Raw genomic sequence first — 22,100 nt, 5'->3', positions numbered from 1 at the left:
GACTTTTTAACCCCGAAAAATCTATGACAAAGTCGGGGGTCGTCTTGTACGCCGGGTACCAGTACTTACCTGAAGCGTCCGGTGTCCCCGCGAGTCCCCTCTCTGGTCTGGCGTCCCTGCGAGTCCTCCTGTGCCTCCTTCTGTCTTCCTGCTTTTCAGCTTACAGGAGTCCTCCTGGGCAGGCTCGCGTTGCTTCACAGCAGGACTCGTGTAAGCTGAAAAGCAGGACGTGAGCCTGGATTGGCTCTCCAGTGGAGAGCCTGGATTGGCTCTTCACTGGAACACGCCCATTCATTAAAGAAACGTGCCCATTCATTACTTTGAACTAGTAGTGTACAGTTCTTTCTGCCTCTCAGTTCTCACACAATAGTGAGATCTGACAGGCAGAAGGAACAGTACAATACTGGGCATATAACACGACCCCCAAATGATTGGTTAGAGTGGGGGGTCGTCTTATATGCCCAGTCGCCTTATACACCGGAAAATACGGTACTTTAATTTGTGGCAAAATTCTGTCACTGAGTTAGGATTATTACATCTGTAGAAATTCTACCAAACTTCAACAACATTTAATAACATGGTAACTCTGACACCATTTGGCAAGGACAAAACAGCAGTTTCAATAGTCTTCAACAAATTTAATACAAACACCATGCAACATTATGATACATCTTTTACTTAGGTCACATACATGTAATATGGAACATTTACAGGCACACATGCTTTATTGTTCCCCTAATTATACATGATCTCTATGTGTTTGATCTTAGGGCCAATGTGCCAGTGCATAATGCAGACACATTATACCACTCTTTGTGGAGAACATGGAAACACATACGAACTGGATGCAAATCATGTTCCTGGTGGGATTTAAAACCAAACCAAGACCCATAGTGGCAAGATACTAACTGCTTAGATGCCATGGTGATCACTAATATACAGAAAAGTCACACAAAGTACCTACTAATTCAAACACCATACCTTAACTTCTGTGCACATTTTATTTTTTAGATTTTTTTGTATACATTTTACATTTTTGTAAAAGTGTGTAAGTATGAATGTGTAAACTATATATATATTTGTGTGTGTGTATATATATTTATTCCCATACTTCTCATTTTTAATCAGTTCCCCAAAAGCACATTTGGAACCAGACCCAGATCAGGAAGAGATTGAACGTAACAATGACTCACTTTTTGCTGAGATGTGTGGAACAAGTCCAGAGTTTATTACAGATGTGGATGAGGGTGCTGACTTGCAAGGTATTTTTTTTAAATATTAAATATAATGTTGACAAGCTTGAAGCTTGTTCTTATATGTGTTGGCTTGCTCTGAATCTAATAATAAAAAAAGAATTCCCCTGGGTAGCAATACAAAGGACTCCCGCTTACCTACTTTAGTTAAACTGGTCCCCCAAAGCTTCTGCATCTGGTTATTGCAGGTTTTACATCCTCATTGTAAAACTTTCATGGGCCAAAGGGAGTGAGGGATAAGGTAAGCAAAGGTGCCTTTTATTGTCACCTAGGTAAAAAGTATTTCAACCTATATAGCATGGTAGGTAGCCCCAGTTTGAAGGTAGTTTTGTTATTTACCTGGAGTTAGATTTCTGGTCCTGCATTGTTGTACGTGATATTTTAGAATGCCTGTGACCAGTTGAGTGCCAAAGAGATTTGGCATCAGGGATGGTTGCATGAGAGCAGGAAACCTGTTGAAATGGAGATCAGATAAAAAAAAAAAAATGTTTGTTTTCCTAGATGAAAATTAAGGTGTTCACTTGTAATGTGTATACAAGTTTCTTCTGTTGTATAGCACAATTAACACCGGTTTGTCAAGTGATGATAAAATTCAAAACTTAAAAACACAACCCCTGTCCTTTATTATCATTTTATGAAAAGCCTTGATAAATGTTCCTATTGATTTAAGGTATTACGGGAGCAAAGCGGACATCCCTAGGATGGCGGGGTTATATCAGTAGTTGTAATACGGTAGTATATGTGGAATGTATGTTTCTGACGGATTATTGCAATATATTTGATTTATTACCATAGCTTAAAAAGATTTTTTTATTTATTCACTTTGTTAGGTGTTGGAAATCATGTAGATGCTCTAATGGAGGAGAATGCTCAGCTCAGAGATGCACAGTAAGATTTGCTATATTTATCTATTTAAATTAAAATAAATTAGCCTTACAGAAAAGAAATGCTATCTATTGTCCGTAACACATAGGGATATTAGGAATAACGTTTATTGTGTCAGTTAAAAATGTTAAAGGAATCATTTGCTTTCTATTTTTAGGTGTCAGTTTGAAATATTTTAAGAGTATTTTGCATACTATTTATTGTAGTATTATAAGAATAGCATACTTACTCATTTAAGTACAGTAATAATAAGTGTTACTTTTATTTCATAACCTGAAAACACACATCTGTGTGTTTATAGTCATATGGAAATTGATTTTAAAGTGAATCTTTATACAGAAAAACATTTTGTAAAACATCAACACTATTGTAAAAAAATACACAATTGACACCACTTAGTCCTCATTGACTTCTCAAATACCCTTGTATCCTTAAAACCTAGGACTGTCTGATATGTAACTGCTGACGGTGGGAGCAAAGCAAGGGAATAGCCGAGCTCCCTCCTGTCTGCCATGATATATGAGTAGAGTATAACTCTTTTCTGGAGAAAAGTGCACGGTGGCTCAGTGGTTAGCAGCACTGGGTCCCAGGTTTGCATCCCAGGTTTGAGTTTGCATGTTTGTTTGCATGGATTTCCTCCGGGTACTCTGGTTTTATTTCCTACATTCAAAAAACATGCCGTTAGGTTAATTGGGTTCCCCTTAAAATTAACCTTATACTGTTAATGACTTATGTCTGGGTAGGGACATTAGATTGTAAACTCATTTGGGGGACAGTTAGTGATATGACTATGGACTTTGTACAGCGCTGGGTAATATGTTGGCGCTATATAAATACTGTATAATACTAATAATAAAATTGTGTGAAATTCCTATTGTAAATGAAACCATAGTATTTGACAGACCTGCCCTATTGACATGTTCTTAGCAAAGCCTGGTTGAACCAGGTGACCTTGTCTGTGGGTGGTCCCTAAGGCTGTTGAGGGCTTGGGAACCAGTGATTGGATTAGTTAAAAAAAAAACAATTCTGATTGTATGACCCCTCCATTGGTATTGCATACGTTTGTTTTTTTCCACACAGGAATGAAGTTGATATGGCTAGGAAGAGCCTGATTGCAAGAGTGGAAGAGCTGACAGCAGAGAGAGAAGCCCTTAAACGAGAAGCGCAGAATACAGGGCAGAATCTAGCACGTTGTGAGTTCAGGTTGAGAGAGGCAGAGCAAGAGCTGCACATGTGAGTAAAGAATACGGCAATTATACTTTACTTGGCAAATATTGATCATAAACTGGAACAATATAGCAACTATTCCTGGACCAGACCAGAACCCTACTACCAAAGACCCATTTTAGGTCAGATTTGGTCCTATTGGCTTTTTTGAGTTCTCTGCAAAGCTAGAACTGTTGTTGGTTTTTGCTTCACTAATGGTAAATTTTAGACAAGAAACTTAAAGTAATGCAAAGTATATACACCCTTTCGCACTGATACTCTTATCAAATGTCAGTCCTGTGGAAGCCACCCTTTCCTTGTACAGCCCCGGAGGTAAGGACATCCGACATATGGACAACTCCTAGATACAAACGGGGCTTCCCTGCTCGTTCGTGTGCAGGATACAAATTCAATGTATATAACCGGGGACTACCTGTATTTCGAACAGTTCTATGTTTTGCTTTTAATAGTTGGGAGTCAATGAAACAAGTCTGCAAATTTGGAGTTCAAAGCTTTCATTGACTTTCTTCATCTCTGTATTTTGCTGGACCAGTGCAACTTTTTCAGTGGTTTTGTCTCACAGCAGGTATCTGTTTTTAGAGGAAGGTCACCAATCTAATGCCTAATATTAAAAAGTGTCTGTTAATTCTGACAGTTGTTTTTTTTGTCAAATTTGGCCTTTCCTTTATTTTTTTGTTGGTCCTTTTCTTTCCTCTGTGTTTTTTTTTCTTTGTTCTTTTTGCAACAATAATTTAAATGTTTGTAAGCAATTTCCATCAACTAGTCTGTGAATAACTATATACGCTGCCTGTCCAAAAAAGTATAATATTTTGTTGGACTGCTTTTTAGCACTGAATGCCGTGGTAAATTTTTGACAAGCTTATGCAAAGTCCCAACATATATCTCCATGCAGAGTTGCCCTATATTTTTTTCCTAGATCTTGTATTGATGATGAGAGAGTTGGACTTTTCGATAAGAGTTTTCTCCAGCACATCCCAAATTTTCTCAAGGTCTAGACTCTGTGGTTGCGTACTATTTAACATACTGTTGCTTCAGAACTCTTAAACCAAGTGGAATTTTATTAAGTGTATCTAAACCCAAAAGTAATGTATTATATTGCTGACATGTTTGAAAGCCAGCCTTTGTGACAACTATGGCTAACCGCACAGAGGCAATAAAGTAGTAGTGTATCCATTCAGGGAAAAAAAGTATGTTATTTGCTGGATTAATAGGTAAAAATTTCTTATCTGGTAATCCTGTAAACTGCAGAACTAGGTCCAGCTAGGCATTTCAAGCAGGAGAAGTAAGTAATCACTTGCTTTTAGGCAGATTGTAAAAAAAAAAATTTCCTTTATAAATTAGTAACAATCTGGTTTAGAGGTTTTCTTCCAATTCCAACAAAGTTGTTGTTAATGTTTCAGGACTCGAATGGAACTGGATGAAGCAAGAAAGCTGTGCAGGGAAGATGCAGAGGTAAATATTTTATTTGCATAGATATGTTTATGCATGTGTTTATGTATTGCTTGATACATAAAATTCTAAAATAATTGTATGTAGTATTATGAGACCCACTGCTGCAGCATGCAAGAGGCTTTCTAGGCATTACCTGGCGCTATTTGTTTTTGTTTCGTTTTTTGTTTCGTGAGACACTAATATTTTACTGTCACATGTCTGTGCTTTGGCCTGTGAATTGGTAGTATATTAAAGCTGATATGTGTCACTTATCAGACAAGTTACAAGACAAACTGCATGCTGAAAAGGGAATGAACTTTTGATAGGTGTATATTGAAGAAGAATAATTTGAAGAAAAATCTGCAGGAAGCATGCAATGCTAACCAAAGCTTTTATAAGAATGGTCCCATCCCTGCGTGTCTGTGCCTATAATTGTAGGGATCTGTCTAGTGCTTTATAAACATATGGTGCCAGTAGTGTACTGTGTAATTAAGACGGGTATTACTTAATAAAAGCCAGACTGGCACAGACCCCTTTCCCAAATATCATCCTACCATATTTTCTCCCCCACTAATTAAGTTCATACTTGGTCCGATAATGAACACTTGCAAGTTTAATGCCGAAAAATCTTACACAGGAACACTTCCTGTTCTTCTCTTGGATTAAGTCATGTGGTATCATGGGCCCCCACCCCAGCTGCTTTTCTGCACCATTTTTTCTCTGCAGGAACTACTTATAGTCTAGGTGGCTATCTAAAATATTTGTTAAACTTTGACTTTGCTCTAATAATAATGTCAAAACAGCACCTCATTAAAAGGTTAATACCAAATGTCCTAGGTTGATATTCCAGCAGCACAGAGAAAGAGATTTACCAGAGCAGAAATGGCACGTGTGCTGATGGAGAGGAACCAGTACAAGGAGAAGCTGATGGAACTACAAGAGGCAGTACGCAGGACAGAAATGCTCAGGTAACACCCTATTTGTGGCTGAGCTTTAAGGGACATAATGTTTGTATTATATGTATATTTTCCAGATTTCAATAAATTTAGCTCATGTCCTAGCGTGAGTATAAGTATCTGGTTGTCTTATGTTTCTTTACTGCTAGGACAATACTGCCTATGTTTGATAGATTTTATATGCAGTATATAGTTTCTATAATTAAAGTACCTATATTGAATGGCGAGTAAACCTTTGATTTACAAATTTTCTAAAATAAGGTATTCTCATACATGCCGCCATACGCCATATGCACATCCCTGTTGTGCATTCCTGAATAGGATTCTTCACAGTCTGAATTTTCCTCCAAAAAAAAAATAAAAGTGTAATTTCTTACACTTGAACAAGCTCATCTGCCCCACTTTGTCTGTTTTGCTATGTATTTTCCAATTATCAGTCCTCAAACAACCATAGTTGGTTCTTCCTCCCACAAATATATAGCCAAAATCTTTTGAACACTTTAGGCTCTCAGGTTACACTTCAGCCTGCTTGGAAAGTATCTAGGTTTCAGTTCTATACAGATTATTGCCAATCAGGGAAAAGACCTCTATATTCCTTTGCAGGTCTACATTATCAGCATTACCCAGTAGCTGCATCGTTGTATATAGAGTCATTCTTTCAGTTTACATTCTGCAGCCTTTTACAAGGGCAAGATTGAAGAAAACATGGGGTTAATGTACAACTTATTAAGGGTTTGAACATGAATTATTGTTGTGACACTGGCTGCAATGAGGATCAGTAATGACAAACAAACAAGCATCATGGAATTATGAGTCACATAAAATATTTAGGAAATAGATCTTGTTAATTTACTTAGCATAATGTGAAGATATTTTCCTTAACCACTTTCATTTATTTTAGGTCTGGAAATAACTTTAACCCCCTTGCAATATAAGGCAGAGAACCTGCAGAATACCAATTTGGTAGTTGCAGACATTTATTTTGCATGATACTTGTGCAACTTCTCAAACCTGCATTTTTGGGAAAAATATGCAAACACAAATACAGTACAGGTACCATTTTGTGGTAAAATTTATAACTGAACTAAAGTTCCACTTTTAAGAATCCACGATCAGGCAGGTCATTATTGCAAAAAGGGACAGGCCCTCCTACCTCTCTGGTTATCTGTCAAAAAGCTGAGCTCTGCATGCTACCTACCTGGTAATCCCAGCTTCTCCTGCCTGTGCTGGGAATGAACTCTGTGCAGGAATTATGTCACCTGACCAATCAAGATGGCCAAAGATAGATTGAGAAGAGAATTAAAATGATGTTGGTGGCACCCTGAGAGGGACAGGTGTAGTGCAAATTTACTTCCACTATGTCACCAAAGCAGATATCCAACATTTCAAGCCTTAACATTGTGTGTGCCCACAGCTATTTATCTAAAAATGTTTGATACTCTAAATCTGCCTTTCTCAACCTTTTTACTCCTGAGAAACCCTGGAAATAATTTTCTTCTAATGCAGGGGAGAAACATCCTAAATTTGTGGTTATTGGGGGGAAAAATGCAGTCAAAAAATGTCACGCAGCCTGCAGGACTGAGTGGTGTCAGCCTCAGAACTTTGCAAACATCATTAAATAAAAAATCATTCAGCCACAGTTCAATGAACCCCTAGCAATCTTTAGAGGAACCTTTGTTAGTAATGGCTGCTTTAAATTGTCTACAAAAACCTTCACAGCTCATCAGTTTAGATTTAAACCTTAATGATGGCCTTGGAGATTTTCCTGTTATTCTTAAATATAGAAGGGAATACTCCTTATGCTGCACATTAATTTGCATTCATATGTGTGTGGGTGCAGGAAGTGTGTTCACTTTTTTTATTTTACTGCTGCTTTTTTTTTTTTTTTTTTTTTTTTTTACATTTTTAATAAATGTTATTTCTGTCACATAGGATGTGGTAGCATTGGAGAGGGGAGACTGAAGTTTTCTTAAAATTAAAGATCTGAATACATTCCTCCATGGAGTATTTTCCTGTCCTGGCTTTCTAAGCCATGCTGGTGATTCCCGGGACCATGTGTGGGGGCCAGGGGAAGGTGTTGGTGGGAGCTTTGGATGGGAGGGAAGGGGTTGACACATTGCCACAAGTTGAAATGTTTGACCGACTTACAGCCATTCAGATCTCTTTATATTAAAGCCAGGAATATGTGATAATGTTTGAGAAACTAAACCTTATTATGCCAGGTAATCGATTAAAGGATAAAATAAGCTCTTTTTTGTATAAAGTTTCCTTCTATAGTTAAACTTACTGAGCAGTGATTGTATTTTGTTTTGTTTCAGGGCCTCCAAGGAAGTTCAGGCCGTACAGATGAAAAAATCCTCATTCTGGAAGGTGTATGTGTTAAATGTTAACAGTAATTAAATATTTAGAGTATATATTAAAAAACCTTTTAATTATAGTTTTATTTATAAAACAGGGACATAAAAATTCTAGGTAAGGTATATTTACCTGTATTTGTTTTTATGCCAACTTACTTCTGATGGCGATCATAGTATTAGTCTATGGAAAATGATGAACTTTTAAATGACAGAAAGTAAACAATGGCTACTTTCATATATCTTTTAGAATAGCTATTCTTAAAAGTATTTGCAGAAGCCTTAAACCCCTTTAGGCATTCTTTGAATTATTTTGCTTGTTTTTATACAGATTTGACAGATTATTCAGCTCCTCCAGTAGTCCACCAGGGAAAGCAGTAACGCCTCCACCAACTTCACCTTCATCTCTAAACAGAGCGCGCTCTGCATCCGCTATGTACCCTGCCAGTCAGCTAAGCAGTTCTTTACGGAACCAATCTGTCAGTTTTCATATTCCCAACACCTCACATACAGAGTGAGTACCTTGCTATAGTTCTGTTTATACTGTATGTTTTTCATATATATTTTTTATTGTATTAGTGTGAACATAATAGCCCTGATTTATTAAAGTTCTCCAAGGCTGGAGAAAATACACTTTCATCAGTGAAGCTGGGTCATCCGGTGGAAGTCATTGGCTTTTTGTTGCAAATGTTTTCAATCCCAGACCAGATCCAGGTTCACCCAGCTCACCCAGCTTCACTGATGAAAGTGTATTCTCTACAGGATTGGAGAACTTTAATAAATCAGGGCCAATGTTTTTGTTTAAACAGACCCCTATCTGAAATTTAAATTTTTCTGTTGTAGATAAAGTGAGTATGACATCATAAAATCTATCTCATTGAGTCCTTTGCCACCTGCTTCTAGTGGATTCCATAACAAAATGTGGAGCTTGGATGAAAACACAAGCATGTTCTGTTACTGCCATACTGTTGTTCCCAAATTAGCCTCCGATTTAAGTTAGATAGATGTAAAAAAAATACTCCATACAAATACTCTCTATACCTTTGTCAGTGCAATAAACATCAAAGGTAAATCTCGCACACCTAGAAATTATAAGGGAGGAGACAATTGCTTTATGGGAAATACCCAAAAGACAATAGTTGTAATGTTATAACTATACATATTATAAATAATCCCAATGTGTAGGTACTTTATGGTCCCTAAACTACCGTTGTTAATTCCCATATTTTCTGTGTTCTTGGGTAGCTTGTCAGTCTTGGGCACAACTTCACTTTGACATTGGCTTAAATTCTGTTCTCTGGGTCAATGGTCTCCCCAAAGTGACAGAAAACAGGATAGGCGTTACTAGTAAGGGTACCTACCTGATTTAAAGTCAATTCTGGGATAAGGAGCTATAATAATCATATTTTATTTCCAAAACTCCTTTCTGTCAAACTTGCAGTTATAAAAATTTACCTTCCTGGTGTTATTGGCTTATTACATGATTGTCTATGATGATTGATTGTAAATCTTCAAAAAGTCATGGTGCTAGGTTACAAGCATGTTTTTTTCCCTTATTAGTGATGATAATGCTGTACCACTGCGCAGCAAGAAGCACGAACATTATCGCCATATTCGCTCACACATCTGGAAGGAGTATGGGAGAGCGCAACTTCATGGCTGGAGTCTGCCTCCAAGTCTAGCAAACAAGGTACATACAAGAGACCATTGTACATTTTTATAAAAGGTTTTATGACTTTATAATGTTATACAGCTAATAAAAACACAGGAAGGACACTTTGGGACTTTTTAAGTGTGATTGAATGTTGGAAGCATACTGTAATAATTAATCTGATCATAAATGCTTTATTTACAGCATCAAATGGCATAATTAATGATTTACTGTTTTCATTATTATTGATACTGGTGCTTGCCTTGCCAGTCTCAAAATATCCATAAAGCATATATAGCAACCATACATTTTCTAAGATATAGGCTGACCGGCATCAGTAACAACATGCTTTTCATGGATAAACTTTTCAGCATAAACTACTTCTTCGGGAGTATAGGAATCACTAAAACTAGTACAACAATTAACAATTGTAACCTAAAATCTGATGTTTCTTATGCTTTGGTTACAGCAGATGTAATAAGTGCCTAATAAAATCTATGCTATTTTTTATAATAAAGACACTAACCATAAGAGGTAATGTATGCATAATATGAGTAGCTTTAAAAACCATGTGAAGGATGTCCTCTGCAGGTGGAATAAAATCCAGCAATATAGAGAGATTAGTCCTGCTTCGGTTCGCAGCGGCTCCAACATCAGAAACAATTATCAGCTGCATGTGTTGGAATGTCTCATGTGTGCTAGTATTGAAATGAGCATCATTTAAATTAGCAAAACGTCCCAAATTTTCCGTTCTGTGCTTAAAATATTCTTCATCTAGGGATGTGTTATGGTGAAATACAGAAAACACGGTGTGATTTATAGACTGTTATTCTGAACAACAAAAGCACTTAAACTGAATAGAACAGAGATGCCCAAATAGTGACTCCTAAGACAAAATATAGCAATTTGCCTATTGTGTAACCTTGTATCAAGTTATCGGCTCCCACCTTTCTAATCAGCTGCTGTATTCTAATTTAAAGACATATAAAACTGTAACCCTTCATCAAAAAATCATTTAAAAAGCATTGCATCTCGTCTGCCTGCAATGTCCTTCAAATATGTTTGGTCCTGCCATTGAAGTCCACCGAACGCATCTTCCTTTAATGGCTGCTACTTTAATGTAGGTTGTGCCTGCTTACAGCAGTCCTTGCTCTTAGCGTTGTTGCAGCTAATTTACAAGCCTGTCTAAGCATGTCTGACACCTTCTGCTACTGAACTTACATTGCTGAACATCAGTTTGTCGGTGTGTGTTTTTTACCTGAAGCTCCAGGCTTTATTTCTAATTGCAGATGAGAAGAAACTTCAAAAAGATTTAATGGAATCAAAGGGTGTTTTCACACCTTTGTGTGAATCTAAATGTCAGTTGCTCATTTCATGTTCCAGTAATATAGGAAGCCTTCTGATCATTATCAGTTTGTCTTTATTTCATAACTGGCTTGACTTTGATCAACACAGCTGTAAGATTTGTATGTGTCATATTAGGTTCTTTTTTATAGCACTGCAAGCATATTGACATAAACAGTTTTAAAGGTTTCACTATAATGTATTCTTATTGGCAGTCACTTGTGGATCTTTCATACTTCTGCTGTTTTCAATGTCAGTTGTAGAAATAACTGTAATAGTGTCAATATATTGTATAGTGTAAAATTAAGATCATAATACATTCTCTTCTCTCATAAACTTTGTTTATTTTTATGAATTTTTTTTTTTGAAGGGTGACCTTCAATCAAATAATGAGATCAATGGCGTTCCAGTTTTAGTACAGTTGAGACTTTTGGATCAGAAGGACCCAAGCACAAAAGTAAGTTGCCTCCATTTCAATGTTGGCCTGGTGAAGGGAAACTGGGAAGTTGTGCATGTGCGGAACTAAGGTTATGGCAGATCTATTGTTCAGGCAGAAGGGGTGTTTAAAGATTCAATTATGCTGGGACCAAAAGTACAATGGATCCAGCACATTGCTTCTAGTCATCCCATCTCTTCAAGACATATGGAGATCGGTAAAGGTATTCCAAGTATAAAGCTACGTACACACGTCAGATTTTTATCGCCCGATAATCAGCATCGGCCAATTATCGGGCGAAAATCTGCCGTGTGTACAGTCGGTGTCGTCCATCGTCCGGACGACCGACCTGCCGGATCCACGGGCGATGGACGACAGCCGATCCTAATGAAAGGGAAGGGGAGAGCGCGCAGCAGGGTGCCGCTCCGTCGCTCTCCCCCTCCCCTCTCCATAGAGCATGAACAGTGCTGTATGTACAGCACCGTTCATGCATCGTGCACTCCCTTGTCGTTGGAAAGGATCGTGAAAGATCCTTTCCAACGACAAAAATTGGAAGTGTGTACGCAGCTTTACTGTATTGTCTGTATTGGCTATCTGTTCCATTGTGACTTTTGGTAGAGATCATGTTTGTTACGCTAGAGATCATGTTTGTTATGCTATGATTTTTCTTTTCTAAAATATACAGATACATCAACATATAAATAAATGTAAGTTCACCTAATAACAAGAGGCTAACCCACAGATTGTTTTATAACATATCCTAAAATTAAAACAGAGAATGTTCTAATTATGTACACTTTTCTGTAAAAAAAAAAGGAAACTTTGCACCCATTCAGCATCCAGTCACATGATTAAAGACAAAAAGTACTGCTCCATTCTCCAGCGCCAGTGGGGTGCTCTCATTGGAAGGAGCTTGTTTCAGCTCAAAGAGCAGCCAGTGGACAAATGCAAAAAACAGCTCTAACATAGCTTGCTGGAGTAGCTTGGTGTTCAAACATGTTCTTATCCAATAGACAGTTTTTCTCATTAATCCACATGGTCACAAGGTCCATGCCATGTGGAAGATCTTAGCACGCTCAATTCGAGAGGACAAAATACTCAAGAGAGGTTTTAATAGCTTTTACTTCATCCATGCTCTCCTTATATTATACGAACATGTCCCACAAAATGTCCACTCCAGTTTGTTAGAGAATTGTACTATTGTTACATTATAAAGGACAATTCTTCTGTTTTTAAAGCCAGATGGGACACATAGGCATGTGTCAGTTTCTCTGCCACCCCCAGTATTTTTTTTAGGCTGAATTATAGCAAGGACAGGCAAGATGAACTGCCAGTAACCAGATATGCAATAGACTGATAAAAATAGCCCTGGCCTCATGGGGAAACTGCTTGTAATGAAACCAAGACTTCCTTTATTTTGTGTGAAGCTTTTAAATGGTTCTAGTTTATATTCACGGGATTAGATAAGATACAATGCTTGACTTTTGATACAGCTCAGATGTTTTGAATAACCTGTAACTTATCTGTACAACCTGTTTTTCTGGGTTATTTGGCATTTTCATTTTGATGATAAAAGAAATGACTATTTAGTGTGTGTGTGTATTGTGACACCAAGGCAGGATTGGAGGTGGAAGGGAGTTATATTTGTCCAGGATTCCTCTTTTATGTGAGGTGTATTTGCCCAAGACTCCTCTCCTGTGTGAAGTAGCAGGTGGAAGACTCTCACCTGTTAGATAATTAATGAAGAAGCACTAAGGGTGGGGATATACCATAGAGCCAGGAGCTCAGTCAGTAGCTTGGCTTGGAGAGACACAGACAGGGGTCTGTGCGAGGTCAGCTTGGCTTGGAAAGACACAGACGGGTCTGTGTGAGTTCAGCTTAGCTTGGCGAGACACAGACAGGGGTTTGTGTCAGTGCAGCTCTATTTGGAGAGACAACTATTTGAGTTCAGCTCTGTTTGGAGACACAGCCAGGTGGACTGTGTGAGAGAGCTGTGCTGAAGACACAGACAGTCGGTCTGTGTGAGGAGCTCTGCTGAGAGACTCAGAAAATTGGTCTGGGTGAGTGAGCTCAAAAGTGAGTAGAAGGTTGCTGAAAGCATGGATTTGAGCTGACAGGGAGAAGCCCACCAGCTGATAGACAGGGATGTCTGATGTATAGTAAGTGTCAGACAGGCAAATATATATATATATAAGCACAGGCAGGTGTAACACATAGGGTTCAGGTGCAATGTACTGGATGATGGTGGATCAAATAGAACTTGCATGGTGTCAGGTGGGTGCATTGGTCAGGTATACTGCCTAACACACACACATGCACATCCAAATACAGACATCTATATTAACTGTCACCTAAATACCCCTGGTGGAATGGTAACTGTAGCTCTTAACCACCAACAAGAAAGTGTATGTGTGGGTATGGGGTGTAATCCTTGGGATGTGTGGTATGACAGGCTGTGCCATTTACCTCTAAATGGAACTGAAGCTGTCCAGTAGCAGCCACAGCAGTTGTACAGTGCAGCGATGGTGTGGGGATCCAGGGGCTCCAGGAAAAAGATGGTGAGGTGGGGCATGTGTATCATACTAATGGCATGTATGGTACCAATCAAACATGGGGAAAAGCTGCATGTCTCATTTCAGTTTTTCCTGATAAATGATATCAAGCAATATCTGTGGCATGTACAGGTGAACATACACCTCAATATTTGTCCAGTCTGGTCCTTTTCTGCACATTTACCAGTGAGGATTTTACTTTAATTGATGGGATAAGAGGATAGGAAATCAGGCTTGTCTAAGTCGAGTGGTCACTTTTCTTTCAAATCTCTTCCATCAATATAACTACGCTGTTATGTGTTTATCCATGTCTTTTAGTAAATGTTGCGGAAAAACCTATTCAGTGTAACTTGTTTGTAACTTTTGGAACTAAGTCTTTCTTTTACCTTTTTTTTCTATAGCTCTGGTGTGCTACAGGAGCGCCCGCAATCAACCCAGCAAGCAAAGTAAAATTTTAACATTTTAAAATATTTCTACATGAACTGTTATGCATTCTACCATTTAATTGCAATATATGTAAACCATAAAACAAGTTCATTACACCCTTTCCTGTGTTTTCTCTGTTATACTCCACTGGAATCTGCACACCGTGGCCAGCCTTTTATGGCCCATAAAAAAACTTGGTCCTTTGTATGACCATGACACTATAGTACTTCTTTTTATATTGCCCCATTGGTCTGAGGATGGGTATATGATCGCTGGAACCCAAACTAAGTGGGGCAAGATGTGTATTATTAGTCCTGCAAGACTAAGAATCTCTTGTGACTGAAAAGAAACAGCCCTAGATTGTGTTGCAGAAAAAGCATTTTTTTATTTAATTTTTTTATTGATCTGTTAGCTTTTTTTTTTTACTTGAGTTGTTTTACTTGTCTCTAGCAATAGAATCTTTTTCTGGTGATTTTAATTGGTACAAACTATTTCATATAAACTCCATCTTGTTGTTCTTTGCAGACTGCACACTCCAGCTTAGTGTGGATATGCTCCGGTACACATTCTGTAAGTGAAATTATGGTGATCGATGCAAACTCTTCAAACCATGTCATGGATCAGTTTGTGATTCCCAATACCCACGTCCTTTGTGTAACCAGTGTACCAGGTAAATTTTTTGCTCCAGGCTGTTTTAATTGAAAAAGCAAAATGTTAAGTTTTGTTTCGAACTTAAGTCATGCCATTCATTGTCTCCTTTTTCACTGCTGAATCTTTGCTGAAGCTAATTTACAGTTTTTGGGTACATGAACATAGGTCATTTTTGTTTGAGTGGATGTTACCCATTATAACCCTGTTATTTTTTTCTAGCAATAGGCAATTGATTTCTACACAAAGATCAATGGAGTGTAGCATGTAATAATTATGTATTTCTAACCCTAGCACAATACTCCAAACTTGTGTGACTGATTGCTTAGACATGTATTTGCATACCTAGTAAACATTAATTGCAGGAGATTTTAGTTGGGCAATTGCTGTAGCCTAAATTGCCCTGTGCGCACCCAACATTAGGTTTGAGGTTGACAGCTCCTATGTTCAGACCCTTTTCAAATGTTTACGGCTTGTTCAAGCGATTGTGACCAACTCTTTCGAATTCTGTGCAGGCTGCAAGTTGGATTGTTTAGAAGAGAAGGAAGCTGGTGAAGAGGAAGGTCATAACAGTAGTAGAGGTGCAACCATCTGGCTTGGGACACAGGAAGGGAGGTAAGCCGATTCTAATGCAAAAGCCTGGTCTAAGCAAGTTCTTTTACCTTTTAGCAACTTGTTGGAAAAGAGGTTTTAGTGACACAATGCTACTACATTAAACCTAATGTGATATCACTGTCTGTCTAGCCTCTCACTCCAGTAGTAGAAGTGATCTTTTGCACCATAGTTGTATATGGTGCAAATATATATATATATATGCACATATTTTACAGTTTGTATTTGTGTGGGTATATATAATATGGGTTAATGCTCTCATAAGTAGTAAGTACAATGCCATTCAGAATTTCCTTGTGCTATTTTCCTTGTGCTAACAAAGTTAAAAAAAAAATCATAAAAAGGGAAATATTTCCTTCAAACTTTCTTGAGCCCATGCATTTTTAAAGGGTTTAACATGCGGTACGCACAATATACCTTTTTTTCTGTTTTACCAAAACAATGAGATTCTAATTTTTGTTGATGTTGACTGGAGGATTGAACAGAGTGATGAGTTGTCAGTAATCTGCACCAAGGGGATGCAAAACCATGTTGCCTAAATGAAGTAGAGAAATTTAAAGTCACCAGCCTAACTACTGTCTGGCAGGTATATGTAAATCTCAGGTCTAGCTGGAAGTAATGAAATATTCTTTGGCAGGTAAAAACCGCTAGCATATATGTATTTTTTCAGTGAATTTAGTTGTGTGTCTGGAGTTTAGTTTTAATTGCAAAACTAAATTTACTAAGATATTTTTACAAGGTGATGATGATTCCATATGGCATGTGGGTCGTTTAATATTGATATGCCATTCTTGTTTTTTCTAAATGTAATTTTTTTCTTTTTTTTTAGTTTATTTATTTATTCTGCTGTGTCTGGTTGGAGGAACTGTCTGCAGAAAGTTCAGCTTAAAGATGCCATACATAGCATTGTGTAAGTTGTGTTTTACCGTTATATTTATACATAATATGTGGGTACTATGAAGAGATACAGACATGCTATACATTTCCTGTAAAGTTATGCTGTTTACATTTTCTTCATATTGGTGACCACTGTCTCTTTTGTCTTCACCATAACTCACTCTTTACTGTCCTCGGTATCTTTTTTAATTTTCCAATAGCTTGTGTTGAAAAAAGTTGCTGAATACACAAACATTACTGCTATTATTAACAACAAAATGGGATTCATTCTGAACCTTGTAACCTAATTTCTATTTGCAAAATAGTAAATCGAGCAGATTTGCTTTCTTTAAAATAAACAAAATATTAACAAGTTAAGCTACTCTGAGTACATTCTGCAGTCTACAAAGTTCAATTTACATTATTGCTTAAGTAAGTTGTACAAATGAAGTTTGCTGCTGTTTTTGGTTCTTATAGCACAATCATCTACATTGTGATTGCATATTATCGATATATAATTTTTTTAATGTCTGTTGTCTACATCACAGGCACGCTGCTGATCGTGTAGTTGCATCTTTGGGTGATGGCACACTTGCAATATTCAGTAGAAATGCTGGTGAGTTTTTAAATGTGATTTTCTTTGTTGTTATTTACTATCACAGCTCTAAATTATTAACTAAAAAAACACATGTAATAAAACAGTAGTCTTGTAGGTGCATACAAACTCAACCTCTCTTGGCTTTTTCTAGCACATCATGAGATGGGGAGAGTTTCTTTGCTTTGATTGTTTAAAAGTATGCATTCCTTCACATCTAACAGTAGCAGTATGTAACATGCAAAAAAAGTGAAATGTTTTATCAATAGGAAGTTTACTGTGTAAAGCCAGTCATGCTTAATAAGACCTCATCATTACAGAGTGGCCACCTTTTTTTACCCTTCATTTCATGTGGTTTATCTGTATGATCTAGGCATTTGCCACCCTTGTTAAGCTTTAGGATTATTTGGAGAATAGAACACTTTTTAACCATTTACACACAACAATGTATGTTAATTCCAAGAAGTATATAACAATAAAACTGGACTACAAATGTTGCGCCATGTGTTACAGAAATGACAGACAACAATTTAGGCCTGCTTTTGTTTGTGCTGCTAATTGCCACATAGTCACCCTAAAGGCATTGGAGTATAGATATGAGGACAAATATGTATTGATATGAGGACACAAATACGTTTTTTGTTCAGAGCATCAGAGCTATATCATTATAAAATTATTTTTTTAAACTACCTGTGACTATTTCTGCAGTAAATAAAGTAATTTATTTTTTTCAGCTAGGAATTGGGATTTGGACAATCCAAAAGTTGTGGACTTGGGTAGACCCCAGCAGTCCATTCGTTGTTCTGCATCTGTACGGGGAGAAGTGTGGTGTGGCTACCGCAATCGGATATATATTGTGGATCCGCGCACTGCCAAAATTAAGGTATTCTTTTACTTAGCCATGCAATAGCATGAATAATGCGATAAAAGAATAAATATACCATCTGGTATTTTCTTAAAAATACATCTGTTTTATTATTTGCTTTATTTACAATCTGTTCCTTTAGCAATGGTTTGAAGCTACGCCTCGTCCTGAAAGTCAGGTTCGGCATATTGCAGCTGCAGGGGATGGCGTGTGGGTGTCTGTACGGTTGGATTCCATTTTGCGTCTGTTTCATGCCCAAACTGGACAACCCTTACAGGAGCTGGAACTAGAGCCATTTATACAGAAAATGCTGGGTAAGAATATCTGCTTAATCACAATATTTGTATTTGCATTATACAGGAAGATCTGCCCTTTCTTGTTAGAACAGAGCTTTGCCAAGACGATTTGGCCAAAAGGGGGCATTGTGTTTTGTGAACATGCTTAAAAGGTTTGGTAGTATTAAAATAAAACTGTTAAAGAATGTTGGCAGCACCTTTTTCAGCTTTAGCCTGTCCTCTTGCAGAGCAGTAGAGCTGTAGTTCATTGGCTAATTTTTACTTGGGAAAATCACATACATTGGTGTGACTATTTTAAAAATGAACCCTTTAAAAAAAGAGGTGTAAAGAGGAGTAGTGTGAGATTTCAGCTAAAGTCAATAAAATATTAATTATGGCTCTTCGTCTATCTGCAGTTCTGTCAGTGTTCTATATGCTGTGTAGCTTTATAACATTACACTCTTAAGGAACTTCACCTAATGCCATTTTGTTGTATGTTAACAATGAAGGACAAAGTCACTGGTAATATCCATAAACTGTAGGCAGAAATTACAGCTCTGACTACACAATCTGTATTACTGCCATTTTCTCTCACCTTTGTTTTTACTATAAAAAAAGCAGTTTACATTTTGTGTTTGTTACAGGTTCCAGCAGCTTTGGTATGTCTATGGCACAAGTCTCCGCATTATCAGTGTTCTCCGGACGACTCTGGGTTGGGACTGCCTTTGGGGTAGTTGTCAGCATTCCTTTCTCTAAAGGTGAGAATTTTTTGCTACGTAGTAGGTTTACTAGGTAATGAAAAAGCCTTTGTGGTCAAACAGTACATAGGTAAAGTGTGTATATGAACAAGAAACAAAAAAAAGCTATAGCGCAGCAGGTAAGTAACTGCACAAGTTGTTGGTACATAGCTATTGCTGCAGAAAGTTTAATCTCATACCCCTCTACAGTCTCCTGAAATGATGATATGTAAAAAAGTAACTTAAGCTATGGTTGCTAGCATATAAATAGGGACTTTCTTGTTCCCATCTATCACCATGGGTTTCCAGGTATTTCAGGGATTGCTTGGGGTTGTGGGCTGTTCTCCACTAACAAGGAGTGAAATCCAGAAGACTTAGAAGAGTTCTGTCCTGAGGACACAGATATACATTAAGAGAACCTGCCAGTTATCAAGATGGTAAAGATTTATTTTTTAAAGTTTGATTCTGTTGTCTGTGTTACCTACAGTGTAGAAAGTTCACCACAAATGACAGCTTTTGAATATCTGATCATGTGGCATGATTTGGGTTGCTATAATATTTTTTTATTTCTATCATAAGACTGTTGTGTGCTTTTAGAAAAGGATATTCAGCCAGAAGTAAATAATGAAGAGAAAAGCTCCCAGGACCTTTCTTTTCAGAGGGCTCTATACTGTTCCGTGGAGTATGCACAAGTCTCCTTTCATGGTCATCGAAATGCTGTGAAGTTTTTTGCATGTGTTCCAGGTAAGGCATCTGTATCCTAAAAATTCACTTGTTATTATTCTAAGATAATGGTTTGGGTCGACTGTTGCCACGGCACTGAAACTGATATTTTTGTACTTACTGCTGCAACATTTTTTCTTTCATTTTTTCTTTCTTGTCCACTGAGGGAGCCACAAAATCTTGTTCCTTCAGATTGTGATCTCATCTGCAAAAGGGATGGACACTGCAACAGAAATAACCCTCCTACTAGCATTTCTCAGTTTTTTCTGGCACTTTTTCTTTTTAGTCAAGTCTCTTCATTTAAGAAATTCCAAACTAAGCTAATTGCAGTGTGCATTTGACGGAACTTTGCAAGGACAGCCTGGAGTTGACCTTTGTTACTTTGTTCCATTTAGTCCAGATCCCATTTTGTGTACTATTTGGCCATAAAGAGCTTTCCAGGTCCTGAGCTGTTTTTATGTTGCCATTCATCATTTAGAAAGTATCTTCCTGATGCTGTTCTGCCTTACAGAGCTGCAACTGGAACTTTGATCCCCTGTTAATTCCTTCTGACCACCACAATGATCTAGTCACCTCCAGCCATCTGACTCTCATGTACTGCCAGGTGTCCAGAATGTTGTACCTAGGTTGCCTACCCGCCATGCAGTTCCAAGGCCAGTTTCGCTGTTGCAAGTGATCCCATCTGCCATGCTTCTGACAGTTCTGCCTTCAGCCCTTGACCTTTAGTGCTTTGATTGGAGTGACTGTGGTGCTAAACCCATTATATCTGTCGCTAATATTACCTGTTGGTTTTGAGGTTTTAAGGAATTGCAGATGGCTGCTTTTAGGAATATAATAAGACAGTCACCGCTTCTACTGATGCTGTGCACACTACCCTGAAACAAGAAGATATGCCTGTTGTTTAGGGTCTTGGGATTTATAGCAGCCCAGAGAGTGGCATAAACTTTCTGAGCATCCACTGCTTGAATATATCCAATACAATGAGTAAAAGCATTTCTTTTGTTTCCACTAAATGTTTGTTAGGGTTTTTTCATTTGGAAAGGGGTTTATTTGATGATGGATCCAACCTTGACTAATGTCAACATGTGTGGCATGGGAGTGGGAATCCCTATATTTAAGGACACCTTGGATGATGATTAGGTAAAATATCTTATATCTCAGTTGTCTGTGCGTGCAGATTCCACTTTTAGGTGGCTCTTGTTCCATTTAGACTATAAGGGATGCAGCATTCTCGGATCTTGGACCGCTGACAATATTAAGAAGGAGTTCTCTTGTTCCTCAGTGATAAAAGTCATGAGAGGTCTGGAATATTTACCTCTTTCTCCTCATTTTTTTTTTTTTTGCATTTTCAGCATCAAGATCTTACAAGTCTGGGGTCCTTAAAGCTGGGGATTCTAAATAGGCTTATTCATCTAAAAACCTTGCTTTGGTACTTTGGCATGTTACACAACAAAGACATAAGTGTTGTTAGATCACATCCCTTAAACATTTATAGTATACAACATAAAGGGTACCTAAACTCAGCTCAACATTTTCACTTTACATAAAAGGATAGACACCCCTTATATGTAAAGTAAAAATGTTATGCAACACTTTTTTTTTTTTTTTAAAGGGGCATTTTTTCTATTAAGGGAAAGAGATGCCGATCGCACGCAAGCGAAGTGAGATCGGCTTTCTTCCCCCCCACCCCTTAACACCTGACTATGTCACCTGATCTCACACCTGCGCAGTGCGAGATCGGGTGACGTGCCAAGAAGGCCAAGGAAGAAGAAGGAAGTGAAGAATGAAGATGGCAGCCCATTCGCTGAGAAATTCCGAATGACATTGGACCGGATTGTGGGAAGGACCAGCGCCATTGAGGGACTTGCAGGATTAAAGGTAAGTGTAATTTTTTGTTTTTGGTTTAGTTCCCCTTTAAGGGTATTTCAAATACATTGAAAATATAGATACATAAAATCAATCTATTGTAAAATGGCCATCCTAAATCATCCAATAGATTAATCAGAGAAAACATGTTGTAGCCACAGTCCTATGTTCTATGTCCTATGTTCTATGTCCTATGTTCCTATGTTGTAGCCACAGTCACCTCGATGCAATTGAAAAATTTTCTGTGCCCTAAATGGACGCCAAGGTTTTTGTAATATCTCCTATAAAACTCTTTTCTTGGAGTCCACGGAGAGACATCCCCCCCGCATGTTTATGATCCTAATACATGTGCAATCTTCAACCTTGTTTGTTCCTTCTGGTTCTACCC

The 22,100-nt window shown here is 37.8% G+C and overlaps 1 protein-coding gene across 2 annotated transcripts in view; it reads left to right on the top strand.

The window, feature by feature from the left end:
• LOC140340326 (C-Jun-amino-terminal kinase-interacting protein 4-like) overlaps positions 1-22,100 on the top strand; it is a 58,590-nt gene that overhangs the window by 28,235 nt on the left and 8,255 nt on the right. The window contains exons 9-26 of one of the 2 annotated variants that reach the window (XM_072425430.1): positions 1,129-1,262; positions 2,084-2,141; positions 3,219-3,371; positions 4,766-4,817; positions 5,634-5,764; positions 8,071-8,124; positions 8,438-8,620; positions 9,667-9,796; positions 11,472-11,558; positions 14,491-14,535; positions 15,041-15,185; positions 15,679-15,778; positions 16,605-16,685; positions 17,200-17,267; positions 17,981-18,129; positions 18,254-18,425; positions 19,031-19,144; positions 19,703-19,867. In XM_072425430.1, the coding sequence (XP_072281531.1) occupies positions 1,129-1,262; positions 2,084-2,141; positions 3,219-3,371; positions 4,766-4,817; positions 5,634-5,764; positions 8,071-8,124; positions 8,438-8,620; positions 9,667-9,796; positions 11,472-11,558; positions 14,491-14,535; positions 15,041-15,185; positions 15,679-15,778; positions 16,605-16,685; positions 17,200-17,267; positions 17,981-18,129; positions 18,254-18,425; positions 19,031-19,144; positions 19,703-19,867 (2,021 nt within the window). The remainder of the gene's footprint in view (positions 1-1,128; positions 1,263-2,083; positions 2,142-3,218; positions 3,372-4,765; positions 4,818-5,633; positions 5,765-8,070; positions 8,125-8,437; positions 8,621-9,666; positions 9,797-11,471; positions 11,559-14,490; positions 14,536-15,040; positions 15,186-15,678; positions 15,779-16,604; positions 16,686-17,199; positions 17,268-17,980; positions 18,130-18,253; positions 18,426-19,030; positions 19,145-19,702; positions 19,868-22,100) is intronic. The other variant, XM_072425431.1, reaches the window with a different exon arrangement.

The sequence above is a fragment of the Pyxicephalus adspersus genome, chromosome 11 (genome assembly GCF_032062135.1).
Source record: "Pyxicephalus adspersus chromosome 11, UCB_Pads_2.0, whole genome shotgun sequence".
Lineage (NCBI taxonomy): Eukaryota > Metazoa > Chordata > Amphibia > Anura > Pyxicephalidae > Pyxicephalus > Pyxicephalus adspersus.
Note: the sequence above shows the minus strand (reverse complement) of the source record. Positions and strands in the feature narration are given on the sequence as shown.